Genomic DNA, 24,296 nt, shown 5'->3' with positions numbered 1-24,296 from the left:
AGGGCGCTGGGCGCGCGGGCAGCCGCGGCGCAAGCGGTGCCGAGCGAGCGGCTTTAGCCAAGGGCTCGTTCGCCCCGTGCCCTCGCCACTACCGCCGCCGCTCACCGGGCGCAGGACCAGGCACCTCCGCAGCCCGCCGGCGCCGCACATGCGGCCCCGGCACTTTTTGTAAGCAGGCGGGAGGGCCGGAGAACCGCGCCGCCCGGAGCACGGACGCCGCCGCCGCCAGCGCCGCCGCCGCCGCGCCGAGCGCCGCGCCAGTCCGCAGCGAGCAGGGACGGGCGCCGCCGCCGCCGCTATGGATCTATTCGACTTTTTCAGGGACTGGGAGTTGGAGCAGCAGTGGTAGGTGCTCAATTTCGTTCTGTCCTTGGATGCGTAGGGGCGCCCCGGCGGGGTGCGGGCTTTTCGCCTTTGTTAAAGAGAAGCTAAAGACAAGGATGGGGGGACCCCCCCTTTCGCTCCAGTCCCCCTCTCACCTCTAGCCCTAGCCGCGGTGACTCCTTGTGGGGCACTCCGGATAGAGGGAGGTGCGGGTAGCGGGAGTGAGGCGGGGATGGGGAAGGGGCGAGCTTGTGTTGATGGAGCGCGAAGAGTTGTCGTTTCCCCCATCGCATCCGTTCCACTTCTGGGGGGGGGGGGCTGCGGCGCTGCCCGACCTCCCACCCGGGCTCTTCTGCGCTGCGGCTCCCAGGGTCGGCTCCTGACGTTTTGTGTGCGGCCCTTCTGTAATGCCTCAACTTTCCAGTTGCCCAGCTTTCCTGGCGGGCGGGGGGAGGCCCGGGGGAAGCCAGGTGCCGACAGCCACCCACAGCTTGATCGGTGGCCACAGCCCCCCCCCCCACGCCCCCGAGGCTGCCACTTCCATCCCCTGCGGGCGCAGCGGCGGGCACACCTTCTTCAAAGCCCGCGGCGCACAAGTTCCCCGCACTCGCGCACTCCCGTACGGCGTCTTCAGGGACCATCACGCCAGGGAGTTCAAGTCGGGCAGGCTTTGCCGCCGGGCTTTCCTGACTGGGGCTTTTTAAAGTTGCCCCCTAAACTTGGCTACGGTGAAATAGACAGGAGGAGATCCGTACACATTTCACTACTGTCTGCACCCCTGTCCTTCTCTGTGGGAAATCGCCATAGGTTTGGAGCAGGGACACATATCAAAGATTGCAAGGTTTATTACACTGTCCACAAAATAACCCGAAAGTTGCACACGGATTTGGAAATGGTGCAACGGAGGCTAGAGAACCAGAAACTTGTTACTCTATGTGATGCGCGGGCGCACATGCATCCATGCGGGGGCCACGTATCGATTAACTTTCTAAAAACTTCCTCACCTATTTGCCAGAACATTTTAACTTGTCAGGTTATTCCCACAAGCCCAAACAATTAGATATGGGACAGAGGGTGCGGCAGCAGGGACTTCCAATGGCACTCTTCGTTTTTGCCTTTATTCAAAATGTAGTTAGGCTAATAGGCACTGCCCACCAATACTTCCAGATCTGCAGCGTTCAACTATTAACTGGTCATCCACTGTGAATGCTCGCTGTTTCTTTTTACGAGGATTTCTCATGTGGGTGTGATCTTTTAGGCGATTTCTTTCTTTCAAAAAAGGGGGTCAAACGCAAATGCTTGACTAGTTAGCTTCATTTGCGAAGCATGACACCTTTAGTTGCAAATCCAAGATAACCGAACGTTACATTTGATTTTACAGTAATTCTCCATAAAGCTTTAAAGCACACATCATGCTGTATCAGTATTAATCTGTAAAACCTTTTGGAAACCATGTGAGGTTTTATCACCTCTGCAAAAAATTGCTGTATATTTTCTTTAAAAGAATCTCATTGCAATAATTTGAAAATAAAAAAATCACAGGAAAATTACTTCTCAACCAAACATCATCGTTCGAACACAGCCTTTACCCTGCTTTACTAATTTATTTTACAGACAAGGGAAAACCACAGCATTATCTATCTGCATACAATTTACCTAGTATAAGATATGGATAACAACGTTAATTCAATAGACATTCGTACAATTGATTTCATGGGTATAAGTTCAAATGTTATACATATCCAAAGCATGAGGTTGCTAAAGTGTATATTTTATTGTTTTAATTCTCATTTAATCTTACCCATGGGCAATTAAATATATCAAGAGGATGCGTTCTTTTATGCTTAATTTCTGATTTTCAGGAAAGTGTCTTCTCCCCTTTTGGGGAAGCTACGTTTTCATAAGAAAAATACAAAATCTATTTGCTTCGAGACACATAACTGTATCACATCAGTTAAAGAACATGTCAACTTGGTCACTTGGTGGCTATGTTGTAAAATAATAATTAATTTCTCTAATATACCTGCCTAAACAAACCAACCTCCTTGCTCTGAATACACGATCCAGGACAATTGATTAGTAAAAGGCAATTCTCTTTTTTTAAAGGGGCAATTCTGCTTATACATCTCTGTTGACATACCTGACCAATATACTTATGCTTCTGTCTTGCCTATACCTCCATAGAGAAAAGGACTACCACTGTGACAAAGCTCCACATTCTCTTTAATTAATATTGGTACCTATTCAAATTCTCTCTGGATAACAATCAATACCATTTATATATTCATTATATGTTCACTAACATTCCTTAAGAAGATATAGTTGCCTTAAGTGGCGCCATACATTTCCCCTAAGCCCTCAAAAGGACAGAGGAGGGCAAAGGTTGGTTGCAAACTTAAGAGCTCATTTGCATTGAGCCTATTCACTTGTGAAGCAGTGGGTTTGGAACCACCTCTACTCCCAGCCTAGATGTCTGAAAAGGAGTTGAACAGGACAGCTTAGAAACAAAGTGCTTTTCCTAGACATAATAAAGAAATGCTGAACACACACCAGGAAAAAGAAATATATATTATATCTATCTATCTATCTATCTATCCTCTATCTATCTATCTATTTGCAAGCACTTGATTGTAATAAGGCAAAAATGAATGCACATGAACAGCACAGGGTATGAATGATACAGTCAGTATGCAGGTAGGAGCAGTGCCCACATGTCTAATGCAACACATCACTGAATTTTTACAGACTGCAACAATAACTTAATAGGTCATGCTTTGCACTCCATTAAAGGGACATATCTCAAGTTCTTTAAAGATTGCTGGATGCATGAGCAATGTTCACCTGTATTTGTGTTTCATATGAACCTCTGTATGAAGTGAAAGGAAGGCAAAGATGTGAATATGTGCTAGAGACATCACTTGCTCTTGAACAAGGGTAAATGGATTTATTAAAAAGATCCAATTCGTTGTCTAAATAATTCCATAGATTAGCCTGTGGTGATCAATTAAGTAAATGGTTGAAGGATCTGTAGGTCAAATGGCTAGATTTGGACTTGTTTACTAGTGATGATGAAGTCATTAATCTCACTTAAAAGGGACAAAAAAAATTCAGAAAAGTATATGAATTATGCAAGGTCCCAGGTCTGTGAGCACCCGTCTCCAGAGTATTGATTAACTATTGCTTTCCAACAGGCGAAGGCTCTTGATGAAGCATTTGTCTTTTATATATATATATATAAAATACAGAGAAAAGGAAGAAAAGAAGTAAATGTAGAAAAGCATACATTCTTAAGATTTAAAAAATAAAACTAAAATGGTCACAGGAACAAAACCAAACTCTTCAAGATTGTGGTGAAAATTGTAGGTAAGTGATTGTGACAGTGGCTTGCTTTCCACTGAGAAGGACTGTGTCACTTGTTCGTGGTTTTATGTGATGTCTCACAAGTAGCCTAATTAGTGGCCCGATTGCAAGCAGGCATTTATACAGGAAGGGACTAAACTCACTAAACTGTTATATAAATAGAAAGTTCAAAGGTCTGTGTAGGACTGTCAAGGCTGAGAAGGGGGCCATGTGTGGGCCAGGCTACTCCTTGAGTGAAGCTGCCCCCAGGGCCTGGCTGAACAGCTCCCACTTTCCCCACTTTTCCTGGCCTTGTTGGAACCAGCCAGGAGAGGGTCTGCTCTCCAGACAAAAGTGAACTGTTCCAGCTCCAGCTGGGCATGGCCCAGGCACCCCAGCGGCCCTGCTGTTGCCACGCATTGCCTGCTCCTGTGCACAGGTCTTCTGAGGCTTGCATAGCTGCGCCTTCTACTTAAACAAAACAGGACTGCTCAAGGTTGGGAAAGTGTGGGACATAAAGGAAACACAACGGTTAGCAATTAGGGGCTGTGCACTGTAGTGTGTGTAGGGAAGAAGGTCTCATTTTCATTAAGGCTTGGAGCTTTCCAGGATTTCTGTTTTCTACCTTCTTTTATTTCCTCCTCCCTGGCTTCTGTGGTTCATTAAAAGGAAAACTTTCTAGGGTCTGTGTCTTTTCCTAATACAGTGTGGATTTGCCAGTGTGCTTGAATATTCACTCAGCAAACCATTTTTCTGTTGATAATTCTTCAGGGAATGTATAGGGAAGAGCAATTGAAGAATGGTGAAATTAGTGCCTCTTGCCACCACCTCCCACAATCCATCGCCTAAAGAATCAAAGCTATTTTAGGAAATCTTAAAAGGCACATCTACTGGGCAAGGAAGAAAATTATCTCATGTTAGAAATCAGTTTAATGATACATGAATTGTTTTGCTAATGATTCAGTCAAGCATTTAACAACTTTAAAATATACAAAGCAAGATTGAAAATGACTGCCTCAAAAATAAATCTGTCATTATGGACATAAATGATATTCCAAACATTTAAGCATTTTGTAGATGGATAAAATTTATATTGTATTGAAACATGTTAATTCTTGTAGAATAAAAACGGTTTTAATGTAATGAACCTTTATTTCATGCTCATCATTCTTAGCTAATGGTATTTATTGCAAACAGAATTTGCACATATTTAGCATAATTTCAAAATTCTCTAATAAATTGGCCATCTCTGGAAAAATCTAGAAGCTGTGTCCCTAAGACTTTGGATCTGTAGGTCATGCCTCAAAGAGGGCATGTACTTGATTAGCTTGTCATGTAGACAAAACAATTCATGCAATGATTACATTTTTCACTTTTAATTTTGTCTTTCTTATTGTCGTTGCTATGGAATAAAGGACAAGAGGTTGAAAAAGGTGTTTACTGGAAAATGGAAAGCAATGTGCTGCTGATTAAAAAGTCAAGACCACACGTTAGAGAAGGGACTATTTGCCTTTAACCTGGCATCTCTCACTTTGACCATTCCTACTGTAATTTGAGCATGTACTTTCTACTCGTGGATCTGGACAACATTTTGAAAAACATTCAACCTCACTTAATCATTTGAAAATGTATAAAACAGGACCTGTTATGACTATTTTCAGAGATCACTGCTCCTTGGCGATTCAATTCACATTTCAGTGACCCCAGAGGCTTCACCATCAAACAAGGACATTTTTGATTGTGAGCCTTTCCAACACATGGAATATTCTTCCTTCCACATGCCATCTTAATTGATCATTGTGAGTTAGAATGCACAGGTGTTATTGCCATCCTTATAAATGAGCACGGTGGATCCTAAACAATGCTGTGACATGTCCAAGTCCATACAACCTGTTGCACAGCTTGCTCAGAAATCCACAAGTCCCAGATTTCCATAGTCTTTTCCATAAAAGCACACTGAATATTAATTTGTGTGGCTATTTAGCTGTCTTTGAAATACATGGATAGACTGTATATTATACTTGTATTAAAGAATGAACTTGGAATTTCCATATAATTTCTGGCCACACCCAGAAATCTGTTTTAGTCCCTGTAATTAAAAAAGAACAAATTGTGTACAAATGCAATCTTTTGGCACTTATTTTCCCTTTTGCTTAGTGTTTATTTAATTTTGCAAAATAATGGGTTTACCATGACATTTGCATGCATGTACGTAGTAATACCTGGATCATAGTCACTCTTGCACCCTTTCATGGCCACTTCTTTTATATCTAGCCTAGTAATGAGAATGCTTGAATGAAATGTGTCTGTATATACACATATACACATATGCACACATATAGTATACACATAGTATATGCACTGTCATGTTTTCCAGAATTTGGAATACACTGAAACACTCAAATTGTAGTAGTGATGAAAGTTACACACACACACACACACACACACACACACACACACACACAGAGGAGGAAGGAAAAAGAGCCTTTGAAAGCTTTCCACTTAAATTTGAATGCTCAGATTTTGAAAATTTGGTACTTGACCGTAAAAATAACCATAGTGTAATAGAATTGCAGTCTCACAGCTGGGGATAGGTAGAGTTGAACATTTTTGGCTAAATACTTCTTTTACATTTACAACATGCATTATTTGCTTTGATCTTCATCAGGACCTTGAGATTTTGTGAGTGTTGGTATTAGCTCTGTTTTATAGATAAGAAAACTGAAGTTTAGACTTGTTTTAGTTGGCACAGTAAACGCATCATCTTTGGCTGTGTGTTTATTGTTCTTTGCTACATGACCATTCTTGTATTTGGCTATATGTGATTAAATATCCACGTTGCTTTGTTAGGAGATGGTAGGATGCCCTCTTGCATCATCTAGCCAGGACTGTCATATTGCAAGTACTCAGTATTCATCTCTCAATTGATGTTAGAGACACACTTGGCTCAAAAACTGTTTCAGGCAAATAAATATGTCGATTCAAAATAATTTTTTAGTAAATCTGGTGACATACTGGCCCTCTGATTCTTTTAATTTTTTAATTCCTTTTAGATATTCTTAGTCTGATTTCCTTTGCAGAAAATGAAAAGAAAAAAATAAGAGTTACGAAAGAAACCCAGTAGGAAAAGACTGAATTACAAACAATGCTATAGGTGTGATCTAAAATGCAGAATTTCTATGAATTCCAAACTATGTTTAGGGGAAAAGGAAATGTGAAGTAATAACTTCTAAAGAATAGGGATACCAGAATCAAGGGCTGGTATTGTGTCTCAATCCACACAGAGAACGTTAAAGAAGAATGTGTGACAAAAATCTGAAGAAGAGATGAGTGATTGGACGGTTGGGATTCCTCCAGCTTTCTTTGAGTTCAGCCTTTATGACTTGTATTTCATCATGAGAAGGCTGTTTTTCTACTTAACTGTAGCAGATCCACACCATAAATTATCAGGACTATTAAACAAAGGTCCAGCACTGGGTTCTTCTAATGTTAAACTTTTATGTTGCACTTTAATGAAATTTTATATGCATGTTCAAAGCAAGCTACACTACGCTGTGGAGAGGTGATACTCTGAATTGGTGAATTTATTTAAAAGTAAATCTTTTTGATGACCTTAGCTGGTAATATCTACCTACTTACTGAGCTGAGAAAAATTATCTGAGAGCTTAAATAAAATTGTATGATTTAAACAGAGCTGACAATAGCACTAGAATCTGATTTCGATTATGGATTGCCTGGTTTATGGAATGAGATTTAAATAAATACATATATATATATGCATTTCCTTCAATTGAAAAAGAAAATCAGCTATTGATTTAAGGCAATCTTTGATTTGATTCTTCAGTTGGTATGCTATATGGTATAAAAGCCATATATTCAGGAATATGCTAAGAAAATGGGCTTTGTTTTCATTACAAAGTCAACATCACTCATCTGCTGATTTTTTCAATGTTCCAGTCACTGGGAAAAAAGAAAAGAAAAAAGCCCACATTACTTCCATTCGATGAAGAATGGTTTGTTTTGTTAAATGTCCAAATAATCATTCTCAGCGTCATATCTCTTCTTCAGGGAAAACCAGATCACAGAAGCAGGCACCATTTCCCTTGGTGACCTTTATGAAACTCTATTTCTGGTATCAGAGTTTTCTAGGCAACATATACTTTGGGAAATAATATCAAGGTGGGTTTTATTTTTACATAAATAAATAGAACTCTACTGGTCTAAGAGTGATGCAGAAATTGCATTCTAAGCTTCAACAATCAAAGGAAGACACTTTTCTAGGGGTCTAATATCTTCCTATTTTGGGGGATGTCTAGTATGCTTTGATCAAATGAACCACTCAGAATGAGTGTATTATGAGGTCAGTTTAACCTTCTGATGGTGGCAACATGTACATCATGACCTAACTACCTGTTGAACAACAAAAAATGCAATCACATAGGCTTTATTTCCCTCTCCAAGATGTCAGTCAACTAATTTTTGAACAAATTAATTTTCCAAAGGGACCAATTGTTTTCATGCCAGGTCGGCACAGCCACAGTAACTAAATTAGATTCAGCATGATGGATGTCTCTGATGAAGTGTCATGGAGAGGTCTCATCAATTAGCTATTATTTATTTGCTGGCAAAATGCTTGGCTCTAGTGTGTAGGCATTAATCAATTCCTAGAGCCTACTGTTTAAAGGCTGGCAGGTCCTTCAGGATCATCTGGTCTCTGTTCTCATAACATGGATGAGGAGACTGAGGTCCAGCATCTGAACATGACTTGTTCAGAACACCTAGCCATTTGCTAGTCAATTTTAGAAGGTCAAGAGGATTATATAAAAGATGACCTCTTGCCTCATATACTTGACATTCAAGTCTAGAATTTGATTTGAGGAAATAGAGTAAAATAAGAGTGCAAACAAACAAAGAAATTGAGGTGGAGGAAGTGAAGTCATTCTTTGGGCTCAAGAAACTCTTTCAGTATGCTAACACAATCCAGACAGAAGTAGAATGGCAGAAATTTAGAAGAACTAGAGCACCCAACAGTCAACCTGAGACAGTTGAGGTTGAATCATAGGTTACCTGGTTTGACAGTATTTAGCATTCATCACACAACCGCCACGGTTCTCTTGCTGTGGGAACAGGGTAGTATCCCTAAAACTCACCAGTGTTTACTGATGTATGGCCATACAACCCTCAGTGACTGACAGTCTAACGTACAGAAATATTTACCCACAGTGTATTAAAAGAAGTATCAAATTCAAATGTAATTGCCTGAAGCAATCAAAATGAACTTATATAAATTGGCACTATTACTGCCAAAAGAAAGTGTATATTGTGGCTCTTGAGATACATCCAAATGCCTTGCATCATTTGCTCTTTCTCCTTTTTCTAAAAAAAGAATCAAGTACTTTTTGATGTGTGCCCATATGGTACTATGTGCATTTTCTTTTTTCCTGGAAAGTGAGTTGGTACCATCTGATTATTGTTGACATCTGTGCTTCCATTAGTTCTTTGGCCACCAAATAATTGTTTATCTGGCTACATGAACCTTCATAACTCAGCCCTACCTCTGGGAAGCAGCAGTCCTTCAAGCTTCCTGTATACCTTCAACTCATGTACTTGGTTGTAGTCTGATCAGACTTCCTTCCTCTGTACTTGTACACTGCACTGAACACACGTTTACCTCAGCTGGATGATGCTTTCTTACTTCCTTCAATACTGCATTTCTGTGTCTTTAGGCAGTGGCTCAGAGTAATAATCTAATGCCACCCAGTCAGAGTGCTGCCACAATTCATTTATTTAAATTCTTCTGTCCCTGTTTAAGTTCAAATATTAAGTCTAGGAGAGAGAATGAACTAATACTAATACTAGAAAGCTACTGATATCACTATCACTTCTAAGAATAATCAATTGAATATAATAGTAATCATCTCCTGTACTAGTACTATCACTTATAATACTCAGGTGAACATAATACCAATAATAATTTCCTGTGTGATAGATTCTGACTTTTGTTGATAGATTTTTCTATTTTGAAGAATGAGGAATTTGTACAGAGGGGTTTAGAAACTTGTACAAAGGCTCATGAGAGAGCTGGAATTAATGCCCAGTCTATGTGAATTATTAGCTACTCTTCTAACCAATAATGATATCCTCAGATAGATACCCAAAATAGGACAAGCCCTGCTTTCTGAGGGACTTTATGTTGGGTTGACTGATTCTATTGTCACTCATCTTTAGTGCTTCATAAATCAACATTAGGTTTAAATTCATAATCACAACTAATCAGGTATCTACTCTAATAAGAAACAAACAGCTCTACTCTTTGGTATAAGCAGCGTATTGTTTGAGAGGAGGTACACTGGCCTGTGAACTTGAACTTAATTCATATTTGAGCATTGAGTTTAATGGGGATAGAGGTTTTAGTTTGTTCTACCTACTGTTTCATCTTTGCTGCTTGGAAATGCCTAACACACAGTAGGTCTTTAGTTATGTGTTGAATAATTTTGACTAATATAAAGTAACTTGCTTCCTACTTTGTGATCAAATATTTGAAGAGATAATTCAGAGGTTGAAGACTAAGGTCAAAGAAGAGCTAAGGTCATTATGTTCACACAAGTAGGTATATATATGGAAGTACCTTCTTTAACCACATATTTTCCTGAAATGTTGGGCTCACTAAATTTTTTATTGTGAAAATACCATACAGAGGAGTTACAATTACATGGGCAAGGTAATGAGTACATCTCTTATCAAGCATTGTTGCCTCCTCCTTTGTTTCCCCTTCCCATCTCCCCGCTACCCCCTGTTTTCACTAAAGTTTTATAAAATGATATTTCTTTAGGTGAAGCTTCCTTGCTAGGAATCCTTCCAGCAGTGCACTGTTGACAAGTAAAATAAATCTCAAATATCTGTAAATATATCAGATTGTGAGCTTTAGATTTTCATATATAGTATTATCTTGTCATGAAGTATAACTACATTTAGCATCCGTAACTATATTTTAAAGGTAAAATTTCAGTTTTCTTTTGTATAACAAGGGATTCTTAACATCCTCACTGAACTCAGGCTTTCATATAGCACAAAAGGGGAAAAACATACCTTCAACTTCTGCTGAGTATTTTTCTCCACACTCTTTATGTCTTTGTCTCCTCTGAACCAGATGCCTTTGAAAATTATTCCTAATTTGGAAGGTAACCACTATGTACATATGACCATATAAGATGATGTTAAACGAAATGAACCCCAAGACAGGAACACAAGTCGTTTTTACTTTCTTGCTATTGTTTTTAACATACTTATAATGTAATATGTGATTTTTTTGTTTCTTTGGTATGTTCCTTCTCCATGGTATAATCCCTTTTTTCAGATTTGAGTTTTCTTAACACATGTCTTTAGATGGGACATATTTTATATTTATGCTTCTGAATTGCAATTTCATCCCAGGGATATTCTATGTAAAGTTTTGAGAACTATGAAGATGTTTTGATAGCTTAAATTGTGCATATTTACAGACTACCAGGGTCTAGACTTCTTAGACATAACCTCATTGAAAAATACTCTAAAAGATTAGTGCTTTTGTCTCGATTTTTGAGACCAGGAATCTGAGGAGTACAGAAGTGCACCTGTAGCTTTCCCAACTTTCACACTCAACTGTGGGGCCCCAATTCAAACTCAGGTTTTCTGGAACCAAATAATATTCTTCCTCTCTCTCTCTCTCTCTCTCTTTCTCTCTCTCTCTCTCTCTCTCTCTCTCTTTCTTACACACACACGCACACACACACCACACACATATACACACACATGCATGCACACGTGCCAATACTAGGATAAAAGTAATCTTGAATAAAACCCTAAAACTCGTTTATTCTTTTTACAGTGTAAACTTAAATGAGCAACAGACAGGCAGGTCCAGAACATACACAGAAAGACAAAAGATGAAGAAGACTTCTAAGAAATTTCAGTGGAGGTGGAATACCTATAAGTTAAATTAACTGGATGTTGTGCTACATACTAGGAGGGCAGACAACAGATATTTAATGGGTTTTTACTAAATTAGCCAAAGATCCAGGGAAAACACAAGAACCATGATTTCCAAAATGAATTGTTAAATGTCAGCTATTTCCCCTTAATACAGTTAAACATTTTGGCCATTTAGTTTTGAAGTTCTATAGCAGTTTAAACTTCAACAATGCAAATATACTGAGACAGCTAGTGAAAACAAACCTCTCATCAACAATGATGAAGACCACTTTATTAGACTCTGATTAGCATCTTAACCTGAAATTACAATTGAAATGCCAATGCACACTCGAGTGGCATTGAAAAATGCACCCATGACACCCTTCTGCCACACAGGCTTTAGTAAACAATTGGAGTGATCCATATATTGTGAACAAAAATCATAGATATTTGATAAACCTCAGAATGCTTTGCAAAGTTAAAGTGAATTCTAAATGTAGATTAGAAGCAAATGATGACAGCCAAGCCAGCATTGCCTCAGTTGATTAATTTATAAGGGTGCTGGTCAATGATTTTAACCAACAGCTATACATAGTAGAATCCTAATGGGATCTGTCTATGAAAATTGCATAAAGTAGGGCATTTGATTTATTTCAGAGTTTTCTCCAAGCTCAATTTTAACTTCATACAAATAATGCATTAGTCACCCAGGATAAATGACACATTGAATAAAGTTGTGATTTTGTCTGCTTCTCATAATCTGATTTAGAAAAGGATTACATCTGTCTTCCTAGCTTATTCCTGTCCCAAGTACTTGTAGGTAGAGTGGGATCCTCATATCTCCTGTTTCAATTCCCATTAGATAACATCAAGCCAGAAAGTCCTTTCCTTGCCTCTAGGTTTCTGGGAGGGATCTATGAGGAACTCTGATAATGGCCTAATACTAAGGATTACAAATGTATTAAATGAAATATGATACAATGGAAGGTGAACTTAGATAGTGTAATTTCTTAGAAAGGCACAGTGTTCAACAAAATAAATGCCAGGACGTGGGTACTTGAAAGGGATAAAGTCAAAGGGAAAGGAAGAGGAGAAGGCGGGGAATACAGCCAAGAATCCATTGTATACTTCCAAAATGAAGAAGAGTGAGGGAAGAAGTGGGTTGGGAGGGATGGGTGAGAATGTTGAAAGGGGAGGCATTGATCAAGATGCATTATATTTATAAACTACTTTATTAAATGACAATTCCTGTGTACAGCTGCTTAATGATAGAAATGATCAACAAATTACCTTATATATAGTGAGTCAGGTGAAGAGATTTAAAGGCACTGCTGAAAAATTCCATGTTTAATATTTGGTTATGTTTTTCTTTTCTTTTCTTTTTCTTTTTATTTTTTTGGTCCAGTCGTGGGGCCTGAACTCTGGGCCTGGACGCTGTCCCTCAGCTCTTCAGCTCAAGGCTAGCACTCTACCACTTGAGCCACTTCTGGCTTTTTGGTTATGTTTTTCAAACCAGATAAAACATACTGACTAAATTAACACTAACAAGTTAGACAATTCACTAAGCCAAAATAAAATGTAAGAGATCACCAAAATTTGCCTAGGCTCACTCTGGCCCTCCATTGGCAACCATCATGAGTTTGACCCTGGGCTGGAGGGGTCCTCTTTATGCTGTGAATGTAACAGTAGTTCCTTCATGGGTCAGCATCCCTTTGAGCCTAACAGCTTCACCTCAGGTAGGATTTCAGTGCCAAGACCTCTCTAATTTTACATTGTGATCACATTTATATCCATTTTTATTAGCTTTCTTTCTTTCTGTTTCTTTCTTTCTTTCTTTCTTTCTTTCTTTCTTTCTTTCTTTCTTTCTTTCTTTCTTTCCTCCTTCTCTCTCGTTCTCTTTCTTTCTCTTTTTCTCTCCCTTCCCTCCCTCCTTCCTTCCTTCCTTCCTTCCTTCCTTCCTTCCTTTCTTCCTTTTTTTCTTTCTTCTCAGTCATGGGGCCTGAACTCTGGGCCTGGGCACTGTCCCTCAGCTCTTCAGCTCAAGGTGAGGGCTCTACCACTTGAGCCACAAAGCCACTTCTGGTTTTCTGAGTGGTGTACTGGAGATAAGGGTCTCACGGACTTTCCTGCCTGGGCTGGCTTTGAACCACGATCCTCGTATCTCAGCCTCCTGAGTAGCTAGGATTACAGGCCTGAGCCACCGGCACCTGGCTTATTTCTTTAAGATACAAGGATAAATTTGCTCAATTGAAAATTAGAAATCTAGGCCTGAGAAGGTGGCTCAGTGATAGGGTGCTTGCCTTGCATTCATGAGGCCCTGGGTTCGATTCCTCAGCACCATATAAGCAGAAAAAAAACTGGAAGTGGCACTGTGGCTCAAGTGGTAGAGAGCTAACCTTGAGCTGAATTGCTGAGGGACAGCACCCAGGCCCAGAGTTCAGGCTCATGACCGACAAAACAACAACAACAATAACAACAAGAAACTTAGAAATGTGATGTGAATTTGCATACCAAGAAAAGGACAGGTATGTTCGATAGGAAATGTACTCATTGCCTTACTCATGTAACTGTAATCTCTCTGTACACTATTTTTACAATAAAAAACATAAAAAAGAAAAAAATCTGTGGGTTCAAATATATATGTTTGCTTGTTTAGGTCATGGGGCTTGAAGTCAAGGCCTGGGCACTGTCCCTGAGCTCTTTTGCCACAGTGCCACTTCCACTTTTCTGGTGGTTTATTGGAGATAAGAATCTCATGGACTTTCCTGCTTGAGCTGGCTTTGAACTGTGATCCTCAGATTTCAGCCTCCTGAGTAGCTAGGATTACAGGTGTGAGCCACTGGCACCTGGCTTGTGATTTCATATTTTTAAACTTTACAAAAGGCTATGATTATGAGAACTTATATAGAACTTTGTAGGCATCAAATAACTTTTAAAAGCTAAGGTGACTTATGAAGTATGGAATAAATTTCCTTAAATTGAACATCATCATAAAATTTAAGGAAAAACAATACATTCTATAAAATTCATGAAAGATTTTTTTCCTGGGGGGGTTGAGTTTGCAAAACTTGACAATCCCCCGTGCATCTGGCTTGGCACATTCCTGCCTGTAATGAGAACCTTATGGGGTACTGGGCCTTGATTTTGTTAGGCAGAGCTTGCTTCCCAAGGGTAGCATAAATGATACACAAGTCAGAAACTTCATGGCTCATGGCATTTCTCAGAGATGTTTTAGTTTAACTGCCCCACCCAGCTCACAGTGGCTAAGATGAGAAGAGAGCATGCTCATAAATCTTAACTGAACTCTAATTATTGTTTCTATTACTATTATTGTTTTTTGGGTGTTGATTGGACTTAAAGGTTAAACATAAACTGAGTGGCTGAACTTACACGACTTCACAGAAATAGCCCAGGTGCTTAGAGTAAATGTGATTCTTACGATTTAATAGCTAGATATTTATTTAGTAATGGTAACAACCAAATCAGCAAAGAAGTGTAAATACCAGGAATGAAACCTGAAATACACAGAATTTCACTTGAGAATTTGGACCTGCCATTTGAGGATGATTGGAATGAAAATAGATGGTAGATTATGAAGTATATATTTGTAAATCTGTGTTTGTTTAAATATTCTGGCACCTGAATTTCCTGGGCATAATCCCCATGTGCCTTTGTTCTCAAAGGAAAGATTTTCAGCAGTGATGGTACATTTCATTAGGGGTGGGGTGGAGGCAGGGAGATTTCTCTGTTCAATTGTCTTGTGTAATGTTGATCTTTCCATCTGCCACTGTCTCCCTTGTGAGCAAAGCCTAGTGGACTTCAATAGCACTTGCAGACAAACCTTGCTGTTACTTCTAAATTTCCAACCTTCCCTTTATATCCTGTACATTCCTCTTTCCCTATCTTGTAAGTTCCAGGCATCTAATCCTATAAATGGCTTAGTAGTTACTGTTTTACTTATTTCCTTGGGTAGATACAAAGGTTTGGTAAAAGATAGCCCATAACGTCAGCATCATTGTCTTTTTTTTCATTATCTTCCTTGGAATTATATCAGCAACTTTTGATAAATTTGCAGGGTTTTTTTCCTAGCCTTTATTTGTGATCTAGGATACTTATGTCTATCTTTTAAAAGGAGAAAAATACTACTGTTTCTAGGGCCACATTACTAATTGTTCCTGATGAGTTTGTGCATTTTATGAGGAAAATGTTTCAGACTGAATGAGGCAGTCTACTAAGTGATTGAAAAGATTAGACAGAATGAAACATTATTTAGAGGAAAACTAGCAATTTTCACCATCCGTAAGTTTATGCTGAAAGGGTAATAAACAAATTGTTCTGTTTCCTCACTGGGAGAAAATAGGAAATAACATATTCACGAGACAGAAGCCTTTAATATCTTGCAAGCTACTTCAGAATATTCCAAATTTCAGGTCCAAAATTGTTGTGGCTCATGTTGATTTATGATCCATCAATTTAAAATATCCCAGGAAGCATCTTGAATTCAAATTGTTGCATTATTAAGCCTTAATTTTCAAGTAAATGGAAAGACACTGGACATCCTCTCTGTATTGCTTTGGCAAATGAAGCCATAGTTGTTTATATTTTCTAATGTTTAACAGTTAAGGCTGAATTTTCATCAATAGACAAAACATGATCAAACCTTTTAGGTACAGTGCTGATCATTTCTATCATTTCATTATGTATCAACAGGAAAATTAAGGTATTGAACCACAATTTTCTAGTGGATAACCTTTTACCTAAGAAATGAAATGTAAAAATGATAAAACCTATACAAATATGAAAAGAAATATAATCAGTTTTTATGAATTGGTATGAACTGATTGCAGTGGTGGGCAGGAACAATAATAAATGCAATAATCATGAAATGAAGGATGGTAAAGAATTGAGAGGAAACCCCTATTAGTTCTCTGCAATAGCAACTCTTGGAGCCATAGGAGGCATGTCCCCCAATCAGTGGAGAATGACGTGACTTTCAACTGGGGAAGATCCTCAAGAGGGATCAAAACGAGGCCAGCCCCTTCTTCAGGGTCCCCGCCAGTAGTTGACTACTCAGCTTCCTTCAGTCTAAAAAAAACAGAAAGACAATGACAGCTGCCTCTCAAGTCAGGTAATGCCTTTCCATTTGGATGGTTCTGAAATACATTTTGTTTCACGTGGAAAAAGAGGTCTTCTTCGACCTTTGAGTCCTTTTTGTAGATCTGCTCTTGAAGTTGTACAGAACATTCTCTGCACTTTAGGTCACATTACTTTCACCATGTCTGTAAGTAGACAGTCCTCTTTATAGTCACTATGTTCTCATTGTGCATGGAAAAATGCCCTAAGCCTAGAAAGACCTAGGCAGCCATTCCCAGATATACTGGTGGGAGATGCCTACAGTGCCGTGAATGTTTTCACTCTCATTTTCTGATTAGGTAAAACACAAAGAGACTTCATTACTGTCTACGTGCAGACTGGTACTAGTTCAGGTGAACTTGGACTGAGACGTAGATCCTTAACTTCCTTCTTTTAGAGAACCCTCCTTCAAGAAAGCCCATCCTATGTTGGCTACATTGTGGGAGCTCAAAGGAGAAAGTAAAAACTAACACGTTTTCTAGGAGGAGTCACGTAAGAATGTTAAACGCTGGTGCTTCCTGGAAAACTGTTTTCATTTCTCGACATTTCATATTGGTGTGGTGTGCACTTGGCAGATGACAATGAACCCGAGCTAAGCGATTACAAAATGCTAGACATTCATCTAAACATTTTGCATACCCCAAATCTACTAAGCCTTTTAGATAGATAGTAAAGAGGTTTATTATTGCCATTTTCTACAGTGGGTAAACTGAGGCCCATGAAAGCTGACTCATTTACTTCTGATCACATAGGTTTCTTCAGGGACAAGTTTTCTGTTGTTTGTTGCTATGAGCTACCCCTGAATAAGCTACTACTTGGATGCCATGGAAAGCTGCTTTTCTACTGGCTGTGACCACTGATTTGTATTTCAAGATGGACACTAGGTCCGCATGTCATGTCCGTCTGACACTATAGCCTCAACTAGTCATATTCTCCTGGCAGTATGTGTGGGAGTCAAATCTCTGGCTCTGTGACATGTAATGCCTCCAGAACACTGGAACAGGTATTATTCAGTTGTTGGTTTGACTATATACTGTGGGCCATACATGGAGGAGATCATGGCAGTTTTTGTATAAATTATCACTGAAACAGATTGCAAGTACTTAAAATAGGATAAAAAGTTGGGCAAATGTCCAGTATTTCTGTAAGTTCCCCAGGTCATATCAAACCTTATCCTTCTCTTTATAGAGACCATGCCACTTTCAAATGAAAAAACAAACAAACAGATATCCTTTGCCTTCCCTACATAGCTTACCCTTCAGCTCTACTATCCTAGGTATTTGGAGATGTATATGGGTAGGTCATCATAAGAAAGTGATTCACAAATGCTGGGCACTGGTGCCCCTCAGGAGGCTGAGATCTGAGGATCATGGTTGAAAGCAAGCCCGAGTAGGAAAGTCCATGAGACTCATCTCCAGTAAACCACCAGAAAACCACAAGTGGTGCTGTGGCTCAAGTGGTAGAGTGCTCGCCTTGAGCTGAAGAACTGAGGGACAGTGCCCAGGCCCAGAGTTCAAGCCCCACAACTGACAAAAAGAAAAAAAAAGTGATTCAGTTGAAGCCACAGCAAAGCATTTCCAAAGATGCTCTTCTGAAAGATCTAGAGTCATCAGTCATATATTGAAATGCATGGCACAGGACATCTGGCTTTCTATTGTGGCCTTTGGAAGTCAAGGCCAATCCCACATGATTTCTTCTGTGTCTAGTTTTCTTGTTTTCACTTATTGCACAACAGGGATCGAAAGTCTAGTCAAAACTGAGCTCATGTGATATTGTGTCACAGTGTTGGTTATTGCAATGTTTCAGTTATTATTCAATAAGGTTTCCTGTATTGCACTATTGATGAGTTACTACAAACCTTTGAATTCAATTGTATGCTATTGAGTATCGCTTCATTTTTGTCCATAGTACTGTTTTATTCTACAGAACTACCTTTCTTATGAGGATGGATGACAAATGAGGGCCTTTGTGTTGAGAATTGTACTGTGTTTTTTGGGCACTGATCTGTGGCATTCATAAGGCAATATTGATCTGATGTCTTTCTTCTACAAGGGAAGTTGTACACAATCATGTGTCATTTACTGACTGTTTGGTGAGACCTTTAGGAACCAATGTCCTCTAGCAATGACCCCATCTGTGGCTATGTTTTGAGATAGGATGGAAGGGGTGACTTGAGATGTTCAGGCACTTTCCACATGAATGGAGGTTAACTGTAGAGTTTAAGGCAGAAGACAATATATCCTTGGTTTAAGCAAACACCAGGTGACACTCAGGAATGCTGTATGTGGGATTCCAGTATTAGGGAAAGGTTGAGCTAGGTTACCTTTGAGGTTATCTCAGCTGCTGAGATTTTATGATGCTTTTAACACCCCTTAGGAGCAAAATCTGCAGTATAGGCATTTATTAGCTTTAAATTCAAGCTTGAAATAGTAAGAAACAAATGCTTCAATCAAATCATATTAAATCCACTTGCAATTTTATAAATATATGGCTTTACAATATGGATTATAACTCTTGCCCCTGATAGAGATCAGTTTAAAGTAGAGAATAAGAGAAAGATTATTGCAACCTAATACAAATCAATGAAAGGAGTATTACAATTGCAAAGTTATTTTTTTCAAAAGTTTTCACAAGAGCCATTGATCTATATAGGGCCTTCTTTATTGACTTATTGTGAGCTCAGCAAACACAGCCTATTAATAGCTATCACATTCTGTTGGCATTTTAATGATGCCTTACATAAGTGGAGATAGTGAACCTATTCACTATGTTTCCAACATCTTCATTTTTGCACTCTTGATGTGGTGCAAGCACTGTCTTTGCTTATTGACATTCCTTATTGCAAAACTGCCCAATTATTCTTCTCTAGGTCAGTAATACAGTAATATTCTCATGATGGGAAATATGTTTCTCCTGCTTATGTACTCATTTTATTGGTTCTTAATAAAACCTAAGTGTATTATTCTTTGTTCACAATATTTTGGAATAAATATTATAGTCTTTAAACATATTGTTAGTTAAAATTCTTGCAATACTTTCTGGTTCAGTATGGTTTGTAGTAAATCTCTCTCCCTTGTGAGAATCATACAAGGTAAAGGAAACTAAGACAAATCAAGCCAAACCAAGCAAACTAAATCAAACAAAGGTACTTCATAAGAGAATTAAAATTCTTTAGTGTACCATTCATTAGGGCACAAAATATACATTAGGCATCATTTAATAACATTAGAACTGACCAGAGACATGGAGAAATTAGCTGGCAATAATGTTTATCTGTGATACATGTATAGTCATACACATATATAATCCCATGTATATATGGTTTAAGTTATTCATTGTGGGCTTTTGTGAAACTTGTACTGTTAATGTATAGAGTCCTAATACTCCACCCCAATGCCCCTCTTCATGGAATATACAAATAAGCTTTTATACTGTTAGCCTTTTTTGTCTGATTGAGGACTGTTTTGTCTAAACAAATTATGCCATTATTTCATTTTATCCATTCCTTTTTTGAAAGAAATAATCAATGCCAGCTGCCCTGAACATTTGTGCATTTAAAGGGAAAAATGTAAAATTAGCTTGTATCTGAGATGCTTCAAAGACAAGATATTAAATATCTAACATTTAAAACAACCAATAAACTGTCTTAGTGTCCAAGATGGACACAGCCAGCTTCATCCCCGGCCTGCAGCTCCTCTACATCTCTATTCAATTGCTTTGGGATTCAGGAAAAAAAAAACCCAAATGCATATTGCCCCAGGCCCTTTTCCCCTCTTTAATTTTGAGACCCCTGTGTATTTGGAGGGAAATGTAATCCATATGTTCCTGATTCATTTACACTGAACTCATCAAAACGTTGTTTTGTAAGAGCCATTTGATGTTCTAGAAGTTTTCGTGCTTTAAAAAAATAAGCTTTAAAAAATGTTCCCCACCCCCCCCATGCCCAATTTCCACTTTGCTTAGGCAAACCAACAAATGCCCAATGAAGTTGAGTTCCTAATTGCCTACCATAGTGTGTCAAAGGGTCGTGGGTGCCAGGCACCAGGCCCTAAGGTTTCTATGCTAGTCTGACTAGGCTGGGTAGGTATATTGTCTTGGTTCCGCTTAGCTCTGGCCCAGCTGTGTCTGTTTTAGATACAATGGACAAACTTCCAGATAACAGGGAATTGACTCCTGTTAATCAAAACTTTCATTGAGCTCTTCAGAGAAGGGAGGGCCTTGTCCTAATTGGTCATCTAAAAGAGAATATCATAAAGTGAGAACAACATCTATATTTCAGCCTGCTGTTCATTTAGACATTACCTATCTGATGACATGTTTATCCCTTTACTTACAATTACTCATTTTTGTCCTATTTAATGAAGAATCTGATATACAGGAATCAGGAGTAGTTTTGAACAATCTCTTTGATTATGATGGGTAGCTACAGCCCTTTCCTAAAGTAATTTGTTTATGGATATGATTACAAAGCCCTCTGATAACTCCATTTTAAAATAACCTAAATAGTGGCTCTGAGAAATCTTTTATGGAGGTCAGTGTAGTGAAGCATGAGAACAGAAGACATTACTGCAGCCAGGACAGCTACTTAGGAGTCATGGTCTGCTCTGCACAGAAAATGAAGTATTCTCACCCCCAGTCTGCTTCCTCCTCACAAGGATTTGGCTTGACAGAAGCGGAGCTTTAAAGTCACAGTAACATGAATGTGTCATTGCACCACTAAGTACTATTGGTAGGGAACCTTAGAGGGGGTCATTGTCACTGTTCTTGAACCTTGTGACAATGGAAAGGCTAGTCAATTGCAATCTCAGTCCAGGCTTTACTAGATATTTTAATTTTTAAGATATATTTAGGTATAACCCCAAATAATTCCACAGCCTGAGAAGAAAACCAAACAATATTTTTTACCTTGCCCTTGCAAAAAGAAAGGTTTCTTCCAAAATAATGCATCTACCAGCTGTAAACTGTGATGAACACTAAAGCATGTTCATGTGCTATTGGTTTGGTCATCAAGATATAGTCCTCTTCTGCCTCATAGACTTGAAGGAGACATTCAGACATTGCATAGTTTATACATTTATTTATCTAGTCCTCTCAGGCCTCTGTATATCAGAATATTGCCAATCACTGGTTTCGTTGTAATGTTAAAACCAGGAACTGAATGACTACCTCGCTTCTCATTTGGGGCCACAGAGAATTGTTCATCAATATTTCAGAACACTTTGGACCTAATCTTAATCTTGTACAATGTGAATGTGAATTCAGTGTGAAAAATGAAGAGAGAAGTCAAACTAGTTGTATATGGAATTCTTCCATTGAAGGTAAAAGAGAAACATTGCAAAAAACCCACAAAGACCAAAAAACATTTCTTACATGAATTGGAACTTGTGACCACCATGGATACCACCATTGTCACCATTTTCAAGATTTTGTGGAGTTCATGCCATTTCCAGTTCAGGGAAATAAACGAGAGTAGCAGACACCAGGGGAAATATCTACAAGAGTAAAATTCTTTGTTACCATATTGCTGGTGGCCACACAAGTCCATGCATCTTGTTACCCAGGGCCACAGCAGGTTTGAGTTAGCCTTTGGGCTCTTACAAGCTCCATAGTTGTTCTTTTAAAAGGTATGACCTGAAGCTTTTCTGATGCAAAATAGTCAGACTAAATCTGTTGGTGAACACCTGTCTCCCTGACAAGAGGAACAGAGGTTGTCTCTGCTGGACCTAAGTCTTCACTTCTTCAATGCCTTCAGGTGCACAATTGCTATATTTAACTGTGGCTTGTCACAGAAGCATATAGAAGCAGTTGAGAGTGTTTGCATATGCACTTGTGTGACAGTGATCATTGCTTGTCTCCAGTCCATCTGGTGGCAGGGTAGTTTGGCATAATTTGAAATTTGTTGAGCATTTTTTAAATTTTTCTTTAGCATTTTTTGTGATGAAACTACATTGAGTTAAATTTTAATAACACATCAGGTTTTCCCCAAAACTTGAAGTATTCAATTGTTGATACAGTTACCTAATAGGATTGTGTGCACAATAATTACTTAAGATTGATTCGTGATGTGTGTTCTGACTCATACTAGCCACAAGTGGCAACAACAGGCAATATCTGAATTTAAAAATACCCACAAATCTTATTAACATATTTCTATCTTGATATTGTCTAATGTATACTTTTATTTATTGCAGCATAAACATTCTAGCACATGGTCATTTATAAACCATCCTAGTGTCTTAGCATAAAGGAATAATATGTATGATCACACACACAGGCATATGCATACTAATGAAAGGAGAAACTGAGGCATGAAAGTCATGCAATTTCCTTGAGGTCCTTTGAATTCCACTTCACAAACACTTGTTTCTTTTTAAATTTTTTTCAATTGTAAAAATGGTGTAGAGAGGAGTTACAGTTACATAAGTAAGATAATGACTACATTTCTTGTTGAACATTGTTACCTGCTCCCTTGATTTCTCCCACTTTCCCTCGCCTCCGACTCCCCTTCCCCCAAGTTGTAAAGTTCATTTAGAATAAAGTGTCTTGTGAGTATCACTCTTGCATTGGTTCACCCTTTGTCATTTGTCTCACCCTGTTGTTATTCCCTTTCCTTCCCCAAATCAAATAAATGTATGTATAAAACATACACTTGTGAATGTGATAGTAAGTTATATACATCTACATCTTCATTAAAAACAGTGATAACTATTAATATCAATAATTATTTTCAATATTAATAAGCAAATGAGTAAAATCAAACATATGAATTAAGGTTCTTTACATGATTAAAATTGTTTTCATTTTTTATAGAAAAACCTAAGTAGATTCCATGATTTTCATTGGATTTATAACAGTAACACACACATCCGTGCATACCCCATTCATGTAATTAAATCAGTTCATCAAACATATTGTTAAAGAATCTTGGAAATGTGTGGGATAGAGGATTAATTAACTTAGAAGCATGTAAACTCTTAAAAGTTTGTCAGTCTATTTCATTATACATATGTTCTTCCATGTATGATTTGTGACAGCATAAGGACAGATGGTTGAGTAATTTACAACTCTTTCAATTATATACTGTGTAGTTCAAGTGAAAATAACTCTCTTGCAGCACAGATAGAGATGTTAGGAACCATTTTTTTAAAGTGCTTTTGAAATGAGGATCAAAAGACCAAGGCTGCTTTGTTTGATTTCATGCAGAAAGTTGGAATGCTTGCTCATAAAAATAATTCCCAAATATTAATCTTGCTTCCTTGGCAGTTTAAAATTGTACATGTTGAAAAGTGAATTATAACTGCTCTTCTTTTCTCTTTTGCGTAGTTTATAGCAGATATTTCAGGCTTGTCCCCTGTCCAGAAGGTCCTTGGATTCAGCTCCTCCAAATTGAGAAAGTAATGACATCTTCATTAGGTTAATCATATGCATAGTGATGAGGAAGTGATATGTGTTTTGACTTGGAAAGGCCCTCATTTCATTGTTATATTTCAAAGTGATTCTTTGTTATCGTGAAGTACGATTCTCATTTGAAGCATAGGACACCATAGAAG

The 24,296-nt window shown here is 38.5% G+C and overlaps 1 protein-coding gene across 3 annotated transcripts in view; it reads left to right on the top strand.

The window, feature by feature from the left end:
* Window positions 1-268: 268 nt before the first annotated feature.
* Window positions 269-24,296, top strand: part of Aff2 (AF4/FMR2 family, member 2) — a 474,899-nt gene continuing 450,871 nt past the window's right edge. For all 3 annotated transcript variants that reach the window (XM_013025945.1, XM_013025946.1, XM_013025944.1), the window contains exon 1: window positions 269-345. In XM_013025945.1, the coding sequence (XP_012881399.1) occupies window positions 299-345 (47 nt within the window). In that variant the 5' untranslated portion in view covers window positions 269-298. The remainder of the gene's footprint in view (window positions 346-24,296) is intronic.

The sequence above is a fragment of the Dipodomys ordii genome, unplaced genomic scaffold (genome assembly GCF_000151885.1).
Source record: "Dipodomys ordii isolate 6190 unplaced genomic scaffold, Dord_2.0 Scaffold89, whole genome shotgun sequence".
NCBI lineage: Eukaryota > Metazoa > Chordata > Mammalia > Rodentia > Heteromyidae > Dipodomys > Dipodomys ordii.
This window is presented reverse-complemented; position numbering and strand designations above follow the sequence as displayed.